Source organism: Nasonia vitripennis (assembly GCF_009193385.2).
Source record: "Nasonia vitripennis strain AsymCx chromosome 2 unlocalized genomic scaffold, Nvit_psr_1.1 chr2_random0009, whole genome shotgun sequence".
NCBI classification, from domain to species: domain Eukaryota; kingdom Metazoa; phylum Arthropoda; class Insecta; order Hymenoptera; family Pteromalidae; genus Nasonia; species Nasonia vitripennis.
Window position 1 is genome coordinate 298,663 of NW_022279616.1, and position 19,188 is coordinate 317,850.

General features: G+C 38.1%; 1 protein-coding gene across 1 annotated transcript in view; it reads left to right on the forward strand.

The window, feature by feature from the left end:
- Positions 1-19,188, forward strand: part of LOC100116487 — a 287,412-nt gene that overhangs the window by 250,518 nt on the left and 17,706 nt on the right. The window contains exon 8 of the mRNA XM_032601580.1: positions 10,803-10,994. Within this exon, the coding sequence (XP_032457471.1) occupies positions 10,803-10,994 (192 nt within the window). The remainder of the gene's footprint in view (positions 1-10,802; positions 10,995-19,188) is intronic.

The following is a 19,188-nucleotide window of genomic DNA, read 5'->3' on the forward strand; positions in this document are numbered from 1 at the left end:
GGCAGTACAGCGAAGATCATTTCGCGGACACCGTTTACCGAGATGCTAGGGGTAGATTCGTGGTCCACTTGTCATTATCTGAAGAGTTGTCAGAAGTTTCGTTTGCTTACACGAGGTAGATTGGTGTGGCATGTTTGCTCCGCTCAGAGAAGAGTCGAGCTCAGATTTCATATGAAGCATGTTACTCGTTCTCATCGAAGGGCAATTTCGTGTGGTCTTTAACGGCTCCTTTTGGAAAAGTATTGTTCAACGACGTTCCTTTGACTGGTCGCAAATTGCGGTCAGACGTCACAATTATTGATTGTTGTTATAGATTGTTGTTATTATAGATTGTTGAAGCTCCTATTAGACGGCCTCTTGTTGCAGCTTGCCTCAGTGCATTACTGGACAGATTCCAAAGTAGTTTTAGATTGGTAGATGGCTACCCATCTAGATTGCTTCAGCAGTTCTCTCTGTGGTGGGAAGGTCCTGAGTCGATCAGGAATGATTGGAAGACAGTCACTGCTAAATTGCCGGTGGATGATTCCCTGGACGTAGTAAGTGCGCAGGTTGCTATCAAAGAGAAGATTGACAAGAATCAGGAGAGACAAGAGAGAGAGAGAGAGAGAGAGAGAGAGAGACCGAGAAGGTTCGAGAAGCGTGCTTCGTAGATTTGCAATTCGGCAGTTTTCGCTAGCCCGCATGGCACCAAAAGTAGATTGCCATTGCAACTCTCTCTCTCTCTCTCTCTCTCTCTCTCTCTCTCTCTCTCTCTCTCTCTCTCTCTCTCTCTCTCTCTCTCTCTCTCTCCCTCGCTTGTTGCGCGAGCAGTCTTCTGCCGCTCTCAGAAATGTTTAGTTCAGTTCGTATTGCCGAAGCGCTGTAAGGACTCGCCTTACAGTGTCGACCGATGGACAAAATCGTTGTTATAGCGTTGGGATTTTAACTCAAACCTTCACTCACTTTCCTTATATTTTACACACTTGTAAATACACACTCTTTTAGTATAAACATTCTAGTTTTACGATATACAGAGTATAATTTTTAATCATTTAATTTGAGTGTTTCGTTTAAACTTCTTGCACACTATTCGCAAAAGATCCACAAGTCTCCTCTTAATCAGCGGGAGTCTAAACAATGAATTTAAAAATATGTAAGTATACTAATATAAACATTTATTTTTGTTGCATTCTTATTATTAATTGTTAAAATAAAATTTAATTTACAAAACAATTGTTCACTTTGAGTGTATATATATATATATATATATATATATATATATATATATATATACACACAGGGTGGGCCATTTTAATCAAACCAGTCTAATAACTCCTAAATTAAGCCATGAACAGAAAAATTGTTCAGATGAAAGTTGTCCAGGATCAAGGGGGGCATCTTTTTGTGCAATTAGTTTTGACCTTGAACTCAAATTTCAAGGTCATTTGAAGGTCAAATTTTTTTTTTTTAAATAGGAACCCCTATTTTTGATAGCAGATTCGGAAAGAACAGGAAATTTTACGTCCGAAACCTCCGAAAGTCAACATACTCTAAAAGCTCTGGCAGTCGATCTCTGAGCAATACCAAATAGCTATTCTGGTTAACATTTTGACCGAAAAAATATGGCCCAATCAGGTAACCATTAATGATCCCACACCACACCATTAAACACCATCGGTTTTGATGGTCAATAGCCCTGTACCAGTGGGGATTTACAGGTGACCAGTAGTGACTATTGTGCCTATTTAATTGACCATCACAGCGAAATATAGCCTCGTCAGAAAACATAACAAATCTGAAAAAATCTGGATCATTTTGTAAAACTCCTAAAGCCCACTGGCAAAAGTTAATACGCATTAGAAAATGGCGTGGCCTCAGCTCATGAACTAATCTTATGTAATCGTGATAGTGGAGATTATTGAGAATTCTCAATGCTGTTCTTCGTGGTATACCGATTTCTCTTTCAATTTGTCGACTACTAATTTGTGGATTTAGATGAACTGCTGCTAAGGCGGCTATAACATTAGGATCATTTTCGTTGTATTCGTGGTGTCTGCGTTGACGACGAAGGTGTCCATCACGAGCTCTTCGAAGTAATCTGAGTAATGTGTCGTGAGTAGGATGTCTCCTTAGAGGAAAGCGTTCAGCGTAGAGTCGCACCGCGGCTCTGGCATTGTTTTGGGTTTCGCATAAGATTATTATCATATCAACAATTTCATTGGATTGATAATCGCCCATGTTGAAAATTTTGTTTATAATAAGAAAAACTATTTTATTTACATTCACTCTTTATTGAAATTAAAACTAAACCAAAATAAGAAAGTGACAACAAAAAAAGGAGGAATTTTCAAACTGTATAATTTTTAAATCAAATTTGTAACTTCTTATTTTCTTACGTTAAGACATTGTGATTTAAAATGAAGACAGCGTGAGAACAATCGTTATAATTCATATTAGATTAAAGAAATTCAACTTAAAAAAAACATCTAAACTGGAAGAGATGCACTTTGGCAAATACAATTATTAAAATTTTTTTTTAATATTACAAAAGCAAAATGCTGTTTAATATTTTATCTTAAATAATGTATTTTTTAACATCCTACCTTTATTGTTTGACCATTTTTTACGCTTTTGAAACGTTAAACTTTTACTTGACTCTGCTTTGACCGTGAATGAATTGACAACATTGATTTTTAACGTTCCATTTCCCACTCCCATTAAGAACTCAGATATTTAAAATTATCATGTTTACTTCAAAATTTACTTTTGACCACTAAAAATTTGTTAACGAATGGTAAACAAGCATCCTAGTGAGAGGCAAGGGGACTCACAGTAAACAAGCACCCCAGTGAGAGGCAAGGGGACTCACGTTAAAAAAACACCCCAAAGGGAACATAATCCTAATAATAAAATCCTATGTAGCGCTGAAATTAGGGAATTATTTTGTTTTCAAGGTAAATATTTTCATGTTCATTGTCACATTGGGTTTGAATATTCATCATAAAAGTACATTAACTATGATTATTCTATCAGAAAATGCGATTAAATAGCAATTACAGTATTTCTTAACATTTGACCTTGAAATGACCTTGTGAAGGTCATGAAAAAAAATTTGAAATACTGTTTCGGACGTAAAATTTCCTGTTCTTTCCGGATCTGCTATCAAAAATAGGGGTTCCTATTTTTAAAAAAATTTGACCTTCAAATGACCTTGAAATGTGAATTCAAGGTCAAAACTAATTGCACAAAAAGATGTCCCCCTTGTTCCTGGACAACTTTCATCTCAACAATTTTTCTGTTCATGGCTTAATTTAGGAGTTATTAGACTGATTTGATTAAAATGGCCCACCCTGTATATATATATATATATATATATATATATATATATATATATATTAATTTTTAAATTCAGTTACGCCAAATGGCCTACCGCCTCATACGTTACGTATAAAAGTAGGTGCTGTAATTATTTTGCTGAGAAATTTAAATTTAAATGATGGGCTTTGTAATGGTACTCGATTAATAGTAAGAAAAATGATGCAATTCTGTATACAGGCAGAAATAATTAGCGGTAAATAGTTCGGTAATAGTATATAGTATCGAACGTTATTTTTCGATACAAGGGCGGAAAATGTGCTTGAACGCACGCGGAGCGTGCGTAAAAGTGCATTCTACGCACACTGTATCGAAAATATGTGAATGGCTTTATGGCACACAGGTACATTAAGTAACAGAACTGACATATTTTATATGTTTATTATTATTTATAATTCATATTATTATTATTCTAATTTATAGCCCATTATTTACATGTTGCTAATATATATTTAAAAAAACTAAACCATACATTGTGAATTATGATTAATAAACGAACGCATTTACCGATAATCTTTTATACTCATTTCATCGTCCTGATATTTTCGCAGCAATCGTGAACTTAAGACCTCACGAAGAATAAAACCATCGACTCTCACATGTAACATTTGTACGGTAAATATTCGTCCGCGCATGCGTACAAATATTTTAAAGGATATTATTTGTAGATTTTTCTATTTTTATGTTGCTTTGTATTGTCATATTACTTTGGTCTTGTATGTACCCGTATGGAAATTTTCAACAGTATTATAACGCAAATCACCGAACGATTGCGATACATTTCGGTACATTACTGTAGACTTGTGTACGTTGACGTACATTCGCATACGTTTTGGGTGGGATTCGGACATTTAATACGTAGTCGTACGCAAACGTATGCAATTCTGCGCAAACGTACGCAAACGTACGCCAACGTACGCCAACGTACGTGAACGTACGAAAAATTGCTGAAATATACTCATTTATATGAATATGTACAGCTTTATACATTATTAGAGATAAAACAATTTTTATACGTAAAATTTAACGGTTCTAAAAGATACTTGCTTGTACATGCGCGTACGTAAGCGTACGCGAACGTACGTGAACGTACGCGAATAAACGCGAATGTACGCGAATGTATGCAAACGTACACAATTATATATGTTTGTACACAATTGTACAGAAATCATTATTTCTTAATTTTCTGATTTTTTTTATATATAGAAGTACACAAGGGAATTTTGAATGACTCGCGGGAGATATTTTATTCATATTAAATGTTTTATAAAAAATATTCATTTATTTAATATTTATATTTTAAGTTAGTTTACATATTTAGTAAGCATTGCTTTGTTAAGGAAACTTATAATATTTAAAAAATTTTTTTTCAATTTAAATTATTAAAAAATAAAAATTTGTCACTCACAGCCAGTGTTTTATCATCTGGATAGAAAAACCGTATCGGTCCTCATTATGCACATTTTATATATTTTATTAATTTAATACAACTTCGAAAAAATATACTAAAAGTTAAAAAATTTTGATGATTATCACCTGATAATCAGCACATTGTCATTAGCATTTTATCTCATATAAACGCATATTTGTAACTAACAACTTAAATAAAAATATTAAGCTGATATCACCTGATAATCAGCTGACGTTTTGGCACGATTACTAGCATATTATCAGCTGATTATTAGCTAATAATCAGTTGATTGTCATCTGCTGTTTTTAGTAGGGCCATGTACTAATAAATTACAATTTCCAATTTTTTAACACTTATTTAGCCGGTTATTATTTCATATATTGTTACTTATATTTCTTGTATTGTCTAAAATATAATGTTTTTGATAGAGTAATGGTAATTGCTGATATACCATTAGTCTATAAATAATTTGCTGCGCAATACGATTTTAGTAAAAATCTTTTTTCATTTTCAAAATCAAATGTACTATTAGCCAGTTTTGAACTGTATCGTTTAAATGTAATAATAAGTGAATAATATAATACTAATTATAATACTGTTTACCGTATAATTTTTCAATAATATACATTCACCTACATCAGCGTACGGTCGCGTACTTTCACGGATATTCGCGTACGTTCGCGTACGTTTGCATACTTTGCTGTACATGCTGATCTAAATCCTTTTTTGTAAATGTACTCAAAATGTAGGATTCGGCACGATACTGTACAACGACATATATCCACGTACATTCGCGTACGTTCGCGTACATTCTCGTACGTTCGCGTACATTCTCGTACGTTCGCGTACGTTCACGTACATTCCCGTACGTTTCTGTACAATTGTGTATAAAATGTCCGAATTCCACTCAAAATGTACGCAAATGTACAGCATTGTAACAGTTACGTAGTAAAATATATTGCAAATGTACGGTTATTATTTCCGTTCAAGTAGTTTTTCATTTGAACTTTTTGTGCTACAAACTTGTTGTGACTGTCGACCTTATGGGTTCCAGTGGAGGGACGCTGTTCGCTTCGGCGATCGTTAAGACGGGTCTAAAATTGTTACCCTTAAGTCTATGTTGTTACACAGTTTATAGGACTTCAAAAAATTCAAATGAGATAAAAATTATACTAATATATATAAATATGTCAGTTGTTAAGAAAAGATATGAATGGCTTTTCATTTTTAACCCACCGGGACTCAAAGTACAGATCTCATACTTTGGTCCTGTAAGTATGTTTTTTCCGTTTGTGATTACGGACATTGAGTAAGTACAGTTGAGCAATAGCTAGATTTCGTTCCTTTTTTCATATTAAATTTCCATAAGAGAATTTAAACTGCACGGCAAAGAAATAAGTATTTCGAAATCTCGGGAATGCAAGGTTTTTCGTGTTCTGGATGGCCTCAGGAACTCAAAAAAGTTGGCTCGGTCGGTCTGCCCTCAAATTTGAATTTTGTTCGCTTAGACCCCCAAAAGTGACCAGTTTTCGGTGAATTTGCACATACCTGTGGTATATTAGACATACTTTGGAATGCGGTATAGGAGAAATAAGTAAACTGTTGATTTTTAGAGCGTGGGAAGTTATTCTACAAGGCTCACCCCTTACTTTCTACGTACACTTATGACTATTATTATTATTATTATTTGTGTATGGGAAGGGGGGCGTAGTCGCCCCTGACACTTAGGCAGAACCTATTTTACCTCGCTCCGTACAGACCTACTCGGGTAAGCTAGCCCTTCTCCAGAAGGTTAGAATAGCCCCCGAGCAGGCTGTCCCTACATAGTTGCAGGTTGGGAAATTATTCCCCAAGTGCTGATGTTTGAGCTCGGTGAATCTGGGGCATGCTGTCAGGATATAAATTGGCGTCTCCTCTGCTTCTTCGCACCATCTGCATGCTCCTGTATACTCCTTTTCTCTCTTCCAACCATAGTATCTGAGACGTATGTGTCCCATGATGATCTTAGACTAGAGTCTGGAGTCGCTTCTGTTGCCTACGCTTGCACACTTGGTCCAGTCCGCGTTAATGTCCCGTCCCATGACCGCTTTGGCTTGTCTACATCCTTAGGGATCTCGCCATTCCCTGGTGTTCTCGTCCTCCACCCATTCTCGAATCGCCCCTCCTAGTAGGCACCTTGCGGCGCCCGTAGAAGGTTCCGGTCCGATCAGGGGAGCTCGAGCTCCCAGAGTGGCGAGTCTGTCAGAGATCTCATTGCCCTTGATCCCAGTATAATCTGGGACCCAAAGTAGCCTAGTAGACTTTGTTGTTGTTGGCCAGTTGATTTAGCGTTACCTTGCAGTCCCAGACCAGCTTGGATGTTGTCTTCTGGGCACTAAGTGCCCTAAGCGCAGACTGGCTGTCTGAGCATATACTTATTCGCCTGCCAAGTGCACCGAGTTTCATGATCCTCTGTGCGCAGCTCAATATAGCATAAATTTCTAACTGAAAGACCGTGGTAAACCGCCCTAGGGAGAAGCAGGTGCCCTTTCCGTCCCTGCGACAGTAGTAACCGGAGCTCGTGCCGTCATCGGTTCTGAATCCATCAGTGTACCAGATATCTCCTTCCCCTGGCAGGGTGTCTCTTCTAGTCTCCCAGTCTTGCCGTGTTGAGATGATTATCTCGTACTTCTTTCCAACGAAGTAACGCGCTATCATTATGTCCGATTTTATGGAAAATTCCGGTTTGAGGCAGAGTTTCGGTGGAAGCCGAGTATGCCTCGTCCCCTCTTTTCACTGCCCGTAGGCATTAAGTCTATAGGCGGCCTTGGTAGCCTCCCCTGTGATCGTGAGGTGAAGGTGTTCTACTTCCACTAGGATTCCTAGCGCTTTGGTGGGCGTGGTCCTTAGAGCCCCAGTAGCCCTCCTCGTTACAAGTCCCCTTAGTCTCTCCAGGGTCTCCTTCGCTCCCGTCTGCTCTACCCTTGGCCACCAGACCAGCGCGGCGTACGCAAGCCTGGGAAGAAGTACGGCCCTGTAGAGCCAAAGGAGGATTTTGGGACTGAGTCCCCACGTGCGGCTAAACGCCCTACGGCATGTCCAAAATGCCACAAGGAACTTGTTACACTGGGCCGTAAGGTGTTTCTCCCAGGTCAGCTTCCTGTCAAGGACAACGCCGAGGTACTTAGCTGAGTCCTTCACCTCCAGGGTTCTAAAAGTCTAGGTGTCCTGTAGGTTCTAATCTTGTACTTGCGTGTAATAATGCCGGCCTCAGGAACCCAAAAAAGTTGGCTCGGCCGGTTTGCCCTCAAATTTGAATTTTGTTCGCTTAGACCCCCAAAAATGACCAGTTTTCCATGAATTTGCAGATACCTGTGGTCTATTAGACATACTTCGGAATGCGGTACAGGAGAAATAAGTAAACTGTTGATTTTTAGAGAGTGGGAATTTATTCTACAAGGCTCACCCCTTACTTTCTACGTACACTTATGAATATTATTATTATTATTATAATTATTTGAGTATGGGAAGGGGGCGTAGTCGCCCCTGGCACTTAGACAGAACCTATTGTACCTCGCTCCGTACAGACCTACTCGGGTAAGCTAGCCCTTCTCCAGAAGGTTAGAATAGCCCCCGAGCAGGCTGTCCCTACATAGTTGCAGGTTGGGAAATTATTCCACAAGTGCTGATGTCTGAGCTCGGTGAATCTGGGGCATGCTGTCAGGATATAAATTGGCGTCTCCTCTGCTTCTTCGCACCATCTGCATGCTCCTGTATCCTCCTTTCCTCTCTTCTAATCATAGTATCTGAGACGTATGTGTCCCGTGATAATCTTAGACAAGAGTCTGGAGTCGCTTCTGTTGCCTCCGCTTGCACACTTGGTCCAGTCCGCGCAATACAAGTTTATTTTTAAATTTTTTATCAATTGTTCAAATTCCTTGTTGTAAAATTCTTCACCACTGTAAAGACCGTACTTGATATAAGGACGGGCTGCGCGAGTATACGAATAATTATATAAATTTAAAGGAACTAGCCTTCGGCTCGAGAGCCTTATGTCCTTACTAGGGTTACACGCGGACTGAAAGATTTAAGTATGTCCCACGCTGCTCGTCTGCGCGAACGCGTGTTTGTGCGCGGACGATATTCTGTCACCGCTGCCTGCTAAAGCGGACAGGTTATCTTTGCGCGGACGTTGTTGGTGTCCTAGCAGTATTGTCACGCTGTAGTATCGCGGACTAGGAAATGTCCACGATTATGTTGCTTGCCCTTACCTTGCGTGGTTTATGGTGTTGTCAGCAAGCGTGTTACTCCTTCTGTTTTCGTCTCAATGGTTTTAGGTTGTATTATGGATATTATTAAATATTGATAATAATTACACTCTGATTAATTGTTATGGTTTTTGTTATATTGGAGACAACCCGGAACTCAGCAGATGTTACAGTTTTTGTATGATTCGGTTATTATAGTGTCGTTGTTATTACGTTGTGCGGTGGTTTATTTGTAATTACTTTTGACGCTTGTACAATTCAACTTAACTTACGATGTGACGATATATTTATATATTTGTTCTTTTTCGTGACCTGGAAACTGGTCCTTCGTAGCACGTCTGATACTGTTTGGCCTTAACTCTACACGATTATTCGTGGCAAGTTTTACAATCTTATCTAAGCTGTGTTATCACTAACGCCAGATTTATTGACGGGCCCTTTGCCTATTGCAGATGTAGATTCTCTACTAGAAAACAAGAAGTCTACTATATCTTGCACGCAGAGTTTGAGTGGCTTGCACACACTCAATAAGCGATGCGTACTGAGAAATAGCACTCGTACTCGCTGACCAGGTACAGCCACACGACAACAGGTTACTTATACATAAAGGCGCTCCGTGGATCGTTTCCTGGCTTTTTCAAGCCTTGGTAACGATTCAAGGAGTTGTGAAATTAAATGAAACGCGGCACCGATCGACCAATTAACATGTGACGTGCAAGGATGATGTACAAAAGTAAGTCAGTAATACGCGCGTATAAGAAGTGCTGACTCGTAGGTCAAATCAGTCGCTCCGATGTTCGGCGATCGGTTTCGTACTGTCGCAATTGGTTTAGTATACGTCGTCTGTATGAGTACACGAATGCAGTCGTACAGGCGTTATACATATACGTAAATGCTAAAGTATATATGAACATGGGACATTACACAACGATCTGTATGCGAATTTCGTGGTACTCTATTTTTTACTAAAATCGACTTCATAGCTTTAGTTACATATTTTTCACTTTTTTGTTTTATTGGCACAGTCTATGCAAATTCGGAAAAAATAACTATAAGATTGAGCATACACTTAAAGACTTTATTTTCATTTGCGTACGGTATCATTTCAACGAGATCTGCTTGCCATGTTTCATCGATATCTCTTATTTTAAATGAGCGACGAGGATAGTTGCGTATTGCATGCTTATGGATTTCTTCCACTAACGATTCTTTCATTTTTATTTACATAAAATGTACTCGAGTTGTAGTAGTGGTAGTAGCATATGAGTATTCATTGATAAAAAATTCAATCACTTTTATTTTATCATATAACATAATGACTGATTTTTTTTAGATATATCATTTCCAATTGTATCAATCTTTTTATTGTTTAAAATTTGGCTAAAATCATGAATAATTATTTCAGATTCCAGTATAACATTTTCTTTTATGACTTTTAACGTTATCACATCGTTTGCTTCAGTAGCTTCAGCTACATTACACAATTTATGATTTTCCAAATCAAATTGTCCGTCTGCAGTAAGCTTGAAACCCTGACCTGATGGGCCGCAAACTGCGGCAGTACGGATCAGTTGACGTCTGAATACATCGATACATATTTTGATACTGAGTGATAGCTTTTAGTTTGTATAATAAAATTTTAGATAACAGATAGAAAAACTAAACGTAAAGACAAAAAGATAAAAACCAAAAACAAAAATATAACGATAGAAAATCAAAAGCTTAAAGTTTCACATAAATATTTTTTGTTGATATATTAGTTCTATTTTCTAAGTAAATATTTTTTGTAGAAGTAGAAGATGTAGTCGCAGTCGCGACGATGATACTAGATTTGTGTATGGAAGATATCGACAACCTACCGCAAGAAGTCCATTTGGATCACATCCTCATTCACATCAATTGCATGAAGAAGAAGGAATATATGAGACTGCAGATACTGATAGAAATTCTAATCCAAGGGGTGAAACGCCAGATAGTGAAAGGTATTTTGACTTATTAATTACGAAAAGATACATATCTCATGAGCAATCGAAAAGTTTTGTAATATTTTGTTAGCAAGTAGTTAAATGGCTCTGCTGCTCCATTTTAGAAACACCACAGTCAGGTGACTGAACCCCACTAAAAATATCCGAACGAAATTAATTTATACCAATTTAGAATATGATCGATTTTAATCCGGTTTTCTAATCTGGTATTTACGCATTCAAACCAATATAATCGATCAAATCCTATTAATAAATTGTATTTTATTGAAAAACATAATTTTATTTATAAAAATAATTAATAAAATCTGATTAAAACCGATTGAACTTTATAATCGGTCTTAATAGGACTTAATCGATTATATAAGTTTTAATGCGTTAATACTCGATTAGAAAACCAGATTAAAACCAATCACATGCTAATTGGTTTAAATTGGTTTCAATAGGACATTTTTAGCAGGACATCCCAATTCACAGTGCTTGCATTAAATGCAACAAGGAAGCGTATTTTAGCGAAACAAATCGATTTCAATAAAACTACCTTTTATCCTTGAGTCATAAAAACTAGTTTAAAACTTAATGTCAAGTACAACTTTCCTAATTATGAAGATTTTTTACAATTTAGTATATAATATAAGTAACAATACAACTTGAAAATTAGGTATTTTAAATTGCAAAACACATTTTATATATAAAATTTAATTATTGTCAACACAGATACTGCTACTAAAATAACTCGATAAACGGTCCCAAACTTTGTTACTTTACTCTATTTATAAGTCTGTGTATGTATTAATATATTCGTGTAACTTAAAATTCAGATCATTTTAGGTATGTTGATACCGTTACAAAAATAATGTGCAGATATCTCTGCAAAGTTTTTGTACAAATTTTAGCATTAAATTTCGATTGTCTTCTTTTCATTTCCAATGCAGACAACTTTTGATGCAAGCAATCATTTTTAACCTACCGGGACTCAAAGTACAGATCTTTTCTCATACTTTGGTCCTATAAGTATATTTTTTCCGTTTGTGATTACGGACATTGAGTACGTACAACTGAGCAATAGCTATATTTCGTTCCTTTTTTCATATTAAATTTCCATAAGAGAATTTAAACTGCACGGCAAAGAAATAAGTATTTCGAAATCTCGGGAATGCAAGGTTTTTCGTGTTCTGGATGGCCTCAGGAACTCAAAAAAGTTGGCTCGGTCGGTCTGCCCTCAAATTTGAATTTTGTTCGCTTAGACCCCCAAAAGTGACCAGTTTTCGGTGAATTTGCACATACCTGTGGTATATTAGACATACTTTGGAATGCGGTATAGGAGAAATAAGTAAACTGTTGATTTTTAGAGCATGGGAAGTTATTCTACAAGGCTCACCCCTTACTTTCTACGTACACTTATGACTATTATTATTATTATTATTTGTGTATGGGAAGGGGGGCGTAGTCGCCCCTGACACTTAGGCAGAACCTATTTTACCTCGCTCCGTACAGACCTACTCGGGTAAGCTAGCCCTTCTCCAGAAGGTTAGAATAGCCCCCGAGCAGGCTGTCCCTACATAGTTGCAGGTTGGGAAATTATTCCCCAAGTGCTGATGTCTGAGCTCGGTGAATCTGGGGCATGCTGTCAGGATATAAATTGGCGTCTCCTCTGCTTCTTCGCACCATCTGCATGCTCCTGTATACTCCTTTTCTCTCTTCCAACCATAGTATCTGAGACGTATGTGTCCCATGATGACCTTAGACTAGAGTCTGGAGTCGCTTCTGTTGCCTACGCTTGCACACTTGGTCCAGTCCGCGTTAATGTCCCGTCCCATGACCGCTTTGGCTTGTCTACATCCTTAGGGATCTCGCCATTCCCTGGTGTTCTCGTCCTCCACCCATTCTCGAATCGCCCCTCCTAGTAGGCACCTTGCGGCGCCCGTAGAAGGTTCCGGTCCGATCAGGGGAGCTCGAGCTCCCAGAGTGGCGAGTCTGTCAGAGATCTCATTGCCCTTGATCCCAGTATAACCTGGGACCCAAAGTAGCCTAGTAGACTTTGTTGTTGTTGGCCAGTTGATTTAGCGTTACCTTGCAGTCCCAGACCAGCTTGGATGTTGTCTTCTGGGCACTAAGTGCCCTAAGCGCAGACTGGCTGTCTGAGCATATACTTATTCGCCTGCCAAGTGCACCGAGTTTCATGATCCTCTGTGCGCAGCTCAATATAGCATAAATTTCTAACTGAAAGACCGTGGTAAACCGCCCTAGGGAGAAGCAGGTGCCCTTTCCGTCCCTGCGACAGTAGTAACCGGAGCTCGTGCCGTCATCGGTTCTGAATCCATCAGTGTACCAGATATCTCCTTCCCCTGGCAGGGTGTCTCTTCTAGTCTCCCAGTCTTGCCGTGTTGAGATGATTATCTCGTACTTCTTTCCAAAGAAGTAACGCGCTATCATTATGTCCGATTTTATGGAAAATTCCGGTTTGAGGCAGAGTTTCGGTGGAAGCCGAGTATGCCTCGTCCCCTCTTTTCACTGCCCGTAGGCATTAAGTCTATAGGCGGCCTTGGTAGCCTCCCCTGTGATCGTGAGGTGAAGGTGTTCTACTTCCACTAGGATTCCTAGCGCTTTGGTGGGCGTGGTCCTTAGAGCCCCAGTAGCCCTCCTCGTTACAAGTCCCCTTAGTCTCTCCAGGGTCCCCTTCGCTCCCGTCTGCTCTACCCTTGGCCACCAGACCAGCGCGGCGTACGCAAGCCTGGGAAGAAGTACGGCCCTGTAGAGCCAAAGGAGGATTTTGGGACTGAGTCCCCACGTGCGGCTAAACGCCCTACGGCATGTCCAAAATGCCACAAGGAACTTGTTACACTGGGCCGTAAGGTGTTTCTCCCAGGTCAGCTTCCTGTCAAGGACAACGCCGAGGTACTTAGCTGAGTCCTTCACCTCCAGGGTTCTAAAAGTCTAGGTGTCCTGTAGGTTCTAATCTTGTACTTGCGTGTAATAATGCCGAGCTCGATTTTGTCCGGGTTGACCGAGAGCCCCATCGATCAGCACCAATTTTCCACTTTCCTTAGTGCGAGCTGCATGGCGTCCATGGCAGTGTCAGCTTCGGCACCTTTGATCAGTATTAGGAAGTCATCCGCATAGGCCTGGGCATAGCACCCCCAACATTCAATGTCTCCAGCAGACCGTTAGCCACCAGGCTCCAGATGGTGTGGGAGGTCACTCCCCCCTGACTACACCCAAAACCGTAGTGGTTCCTAGTTTTGGGACCATAGTCCTGCAGTGTAAAATGTCCTCAAGCTATTGAATCAGTGGCCTGGGCACGCCTTGCTTGATACCCTCCTCCGTTACCGTTTCAATTGAGGTATGATTGAACGCCCCCTCTATGTCCAGGAATGCTCTCACCATGAGTCTTAACAACTTAAGTCCCTTGTAGCATAATGTACAATTTATTCAAGATTTCAAGGTGTTGTGCTTCATTAAGGAAAGTTTGTCGTTTAACCTCCGATAATAGCCGGCTAGTCCTAAGAATTGACATATGTTTTTAACAGTTTTCGGTCGAGGAAATTTTCATACGGCTTCTACTTTCTTAGGAGCCGGGCGAATCCCCAAATTGCTAATCTGTGAAATATGTTGAACCTCCTAGTTAATCGAAAATATCTTGAATGTTCGATAAGGGATAATCATCGGTTATAGTGATCTCGTTTAATTTTCGATAATCTAGGACTATTCTATATCGTGGATTTCTGTGACTGTCGTGCCTTTTTCTTAACTACCAAACTAGTGGACTATTATAATCTCAATTTGACGGTGAGATAAGTCCGCCGTCCAAAAATTCTTAAACTTTTCCAGGATTGGACCCCTTTGTGCTCTAGAAGAAAGATATGTTTTGACATTTACAGGTCGATTATCTATTGCCAGAAAGAATGAACTTTTCTCCAGATAAGTAAAATCGCTCGTGATAAGTGTCAACAATCTGGTGAATAGCTTCTCGTTCGCTCGACTTAAGGTGGTCGAGGCGTTGCAGGATTTTTACTCTCTCCCAGTAGGGAACTTCGACTGCTGAAGAATCTGTGCGCAAAACATGGCGGTAGATCTTTCCTTCGTTTTCGTAGTCTGGATATTACGCAAAGTCCTCGCATTTCGCATTCTGATAGATCGTTTCTGATAATCATTTAGCAAATCCTCTATTCCTTCGCACTCGTGTAAGTATTGTTCGGTATCCCGCAGATTGTCTTCTCCGGGTGATATGAAAAAATTTTTATTTTCTCTAACCTAAGTCGTGATTATATTTCCTAATGCTTCACTCATTGCATTGAATTTATACACTTCTGAATTTTTGTCCTCTTTGCTTGAATTTTGGCATTAAGCGTGTTTACTCTGTGTAAAAATATCCGTAAAATTTTCATGATTATTAAATAGTGGTAATATATAATAGTGGTGAGTCCGTGCGACGAGAAGTGAGCGCGGGAGCGCAACAATCAGAAGGTAAGTCCGCATGAGCACCGTCCGAGGTGGGCCGACAAGCGATTCAGCCGTAACGCGCTAGGCAGCGGGCGCGGCGCACGCTAAGCGCCGCGAACACACCCGCTCGACATACACGCACAACAGCGCACACATACACGCTGCGGGGCTTTATAAGGCCATGTAGCGTCGCTGGCAGTTCTACTCGAGCTTGCAATCCGGGCAGTACCGTGAGCACACGATACTGCTAGTAGAGCCAGAGTTACACCACCGCCGACGAAACCGTATTGTGTGCACACGTGAAGGCTAGTTCGCAATACCGTAACCCGATTCTCCGGATTATCGTCGTGAACACACGAGATAATTACTATTTATCAAAATTTAGGTCCGCTACATTGTGTTAAGTCACAATTCCGACCTATAATTAATTATTGAATTTTACTTACTGGGGTTTAACTGCTTGGGCTGGAAACTCTGCTGCTGTGCTGTAGTCAGGCTTATACAGGATGGATATATTCAATAGAAAAACACTTGTAGTTGATTGACTTTCACAATTTATTCAAGATAAAGTTCTATAGGTATCGGGATCGTGACTTAAGCCCAGATAACTCTTGTCGACGGATAGGAGCGTCGTACAAGAGTCCAGATCGAGTGTATAATTACAACTGATCGCTACCTACTGGCAGTACAGGGGATACTCATTAACCTCGCTGATCTACTTATTAATCTGAGTCGTTAGTTTTCGGCTTCGTAACGATTCCGCTGATATTGCTTGAATGCAATACGTCGCAGGGCGTCACACTCCCACAACTAGCCGATTGCCCATTGGTACAATAGCAACTTTATTGTAATATTACATAAAACTAAAATTAACTAGCGGTTTACAAATAATTTTGATCCTTAAAATTCTAACATATTTTAACAATAATTTTTTTCACTTAAAAATTCCAACTTATTTACTTTAAAATTTCAAGAATAGTTTTCTTTTATTAATTATTGTTGTTTAAAATCATGAAATGTTTTCATTTTTACTGTTTTATATTTAAATTACTAAATATGCTGGAATTTTATTTACATATTTAAAAATCTTATAGATATCATTTTACATAACATTCATTAAAAACATCAGTTGATTTTAATACAAATTACTCTATCAATACATCGTATATGCAGAATAATATAATCGGAGTTTTAACATTAGCCTCAAATATCTATAAACTAATAATTTTCATAAAAAATATAAATTTTGTATACTATATTGTTGTATACGTAGAATAACATTATAGAGATTTTATATAATAGATTTCTTTTATATTGGTGTTAATGAAAATAAAGATATACTAGCCTTAGATTGTGTCTGAATTTTCGGTATTGTGATTTTACTTGTATAGGTATTGGCATGTGGTGGGCGTGAAGGAATAAGTGGTGGCATTGGGGCGGATATTGGAGCGGTAATCTTTATTTCTTGTAATTCTGTCTCTTCATAAACTCTGTTCTTCTTTTTATTCGTATGAATCGCTATTATGGTGCTTGTATTTTCCAGTGTTGTCAATAAATGCGTTAATGAGCTGAAAATGGCTCCACATAGATCTATTGACCACCCAAAAATCGTGTGTAACATGTAGCCTCTAATAATGGTATCGATGATCAGTTTTCCAATAGGCAGGATTATAAGTATCATGATAAACACAGATGAAAATGACCCACATGTGATCAGTTTTTCAATAAGCATGTGTCATGTACTTTCGGCTAAATTTCTTATTGTATTTTCTGAAAATATGTTTTCAGATGTTTTCTCTCCTGCCATTTCTCTGGCAATCACATTTAAAAGTGATGCCTTCTTCATCGGAAACATTAATTGCTGTTGTAATTGGTCCAACTCTTCTTGAGAATATACACCACTCGTTGCTAGTGTTTCGACAGACTCAAATGTACATCCAATCTTCGTGTTTGGTTTCAAAATATGAGGTGATACTGTTTTAGTTGGTGTTGCTGTGAATTTTATCCATTCCTCCAAAATTCTGTAGTATGTAGGTACTATTGTGTTATAATTTACTTGAACTCCCTTCTTCACCAGAATATGCATTTTTGGCGTTAAGAACCTGGTTTCATTTCCTGATAAAACTGGCAATGATTGTAGCATTCCTTTAGATGCAAAATTTTTACTGTTTTCGGTACACATTTTATTAAATGTACCACTTCTCCTGCAATTCTTTCTATGTATCCAGGTTTTTTCATAATACTATAGGCAAATTCATCCGGGGAAAGAGAGGCTATGGCTAAGGAATTTTGGATTACCTTTCTTTCAATTTCACATTTTTCCGTTATTATATTAAAATATAAATTATTTAGCTGCTTCTCTAAATGCTTTTCTACATATACAAATTTCAAATTAACGTATGTAAATAAATCTAAGTTTACGCTATTTATATTACTAATTTTATCGTTTTGAAAATGATACGCATTTAAATAACTACTCTTTTCTATGATTAGTAATTTTGGATATTCTGTACGTATAAATTCTCTATTACAACGCCTAATTTTATCCTTAATAGCTAAAGCGAACGTTACTTCATTTGAATTTAGTGCCGAAACAATTTCATGATTAGTATCGCTAAAATATTTTGTTGCTATCCCTTTGAAAAGAATATCAAAAGAGTTTCTAAAACATTCCCCTTGCGGTAAAACTTCCCAAAACGTATGTCCTCCTCCCATATCTATACAATGTTTTTCAGAAAATGTACACACCGTTCCTGAGCTTAATCTTAATTTATCATTTTTTAAACTAACCTTAGCACTATTTTGAATTAACGTTATTTTAATCAAGCCATGAACAAATACCTTATTCCAGGATCCAAAACTATCAGCGTAAGATGCACCTGAGCAAGAGTTGCCCTCTGTACTTCCGGCAAAATCTATTCCTTGTGTAATTGTTGAATTTACCTTCAAATTTGCTATTGTGTGAATATTATCATACTTAAAAATTTCCGTATCATGAATAAGTTTACATTATTCATGACTTATTTCATAAATATATTCTTGCTCTCCATTTTCTGTAGGAATCAGATGCCCGAAGATTCCACAGCTTGATACTGTTCGGTGGATTTCTATTTTACATTGTATTACTATGACTTCTCGGAATTCAGCGACTTGTATCAGCTTGTTGAATTTAATTGTGTATTGTGGAAGTCGCATTCTCCTTAGTCCAGTAGAGAGAATGTTGTTATGTTTGGTGTTGTTGTGCCGCAGTCGTATCCTATTATAGCGTGATTGTTTCAAAAAAGCGTAAAAATTATAATCATTTGAATAATCATGTTGTCCATATTCCTAGAAAGAGAAATATTTTTGTATTAAGTATGGCAACGACTAAATTTATTTGTATGAACTGTTTTTGGTTTTCCATTGTAATTGATAGTTACATTACAATTTTCATGTACTTTTAGGATCTCATATGGACCCAAATTATGTTTTTTCTCCAATTTTCCTGGTTTTGGTTCTTTTATTAACCAGACCTTTTCACCAATTTTTAAGTCGATTGGATTTATAAATCGATCATAATATGCTTTTGATTTTAATTTTGAATCTATCAAATTTTCTCGAGCTAATTTTGCCATCTCTTGCATTTCTAATACAAAATTTTCTAAATATCCATTAAACGTTAGCAATTGCTCTGATTTTTTTAATGTTTCGCTAGATGGAAGTCTAGCTGGATAATCAAAAACTAGTTCATGTGGTGTGAACTTATGGCTCG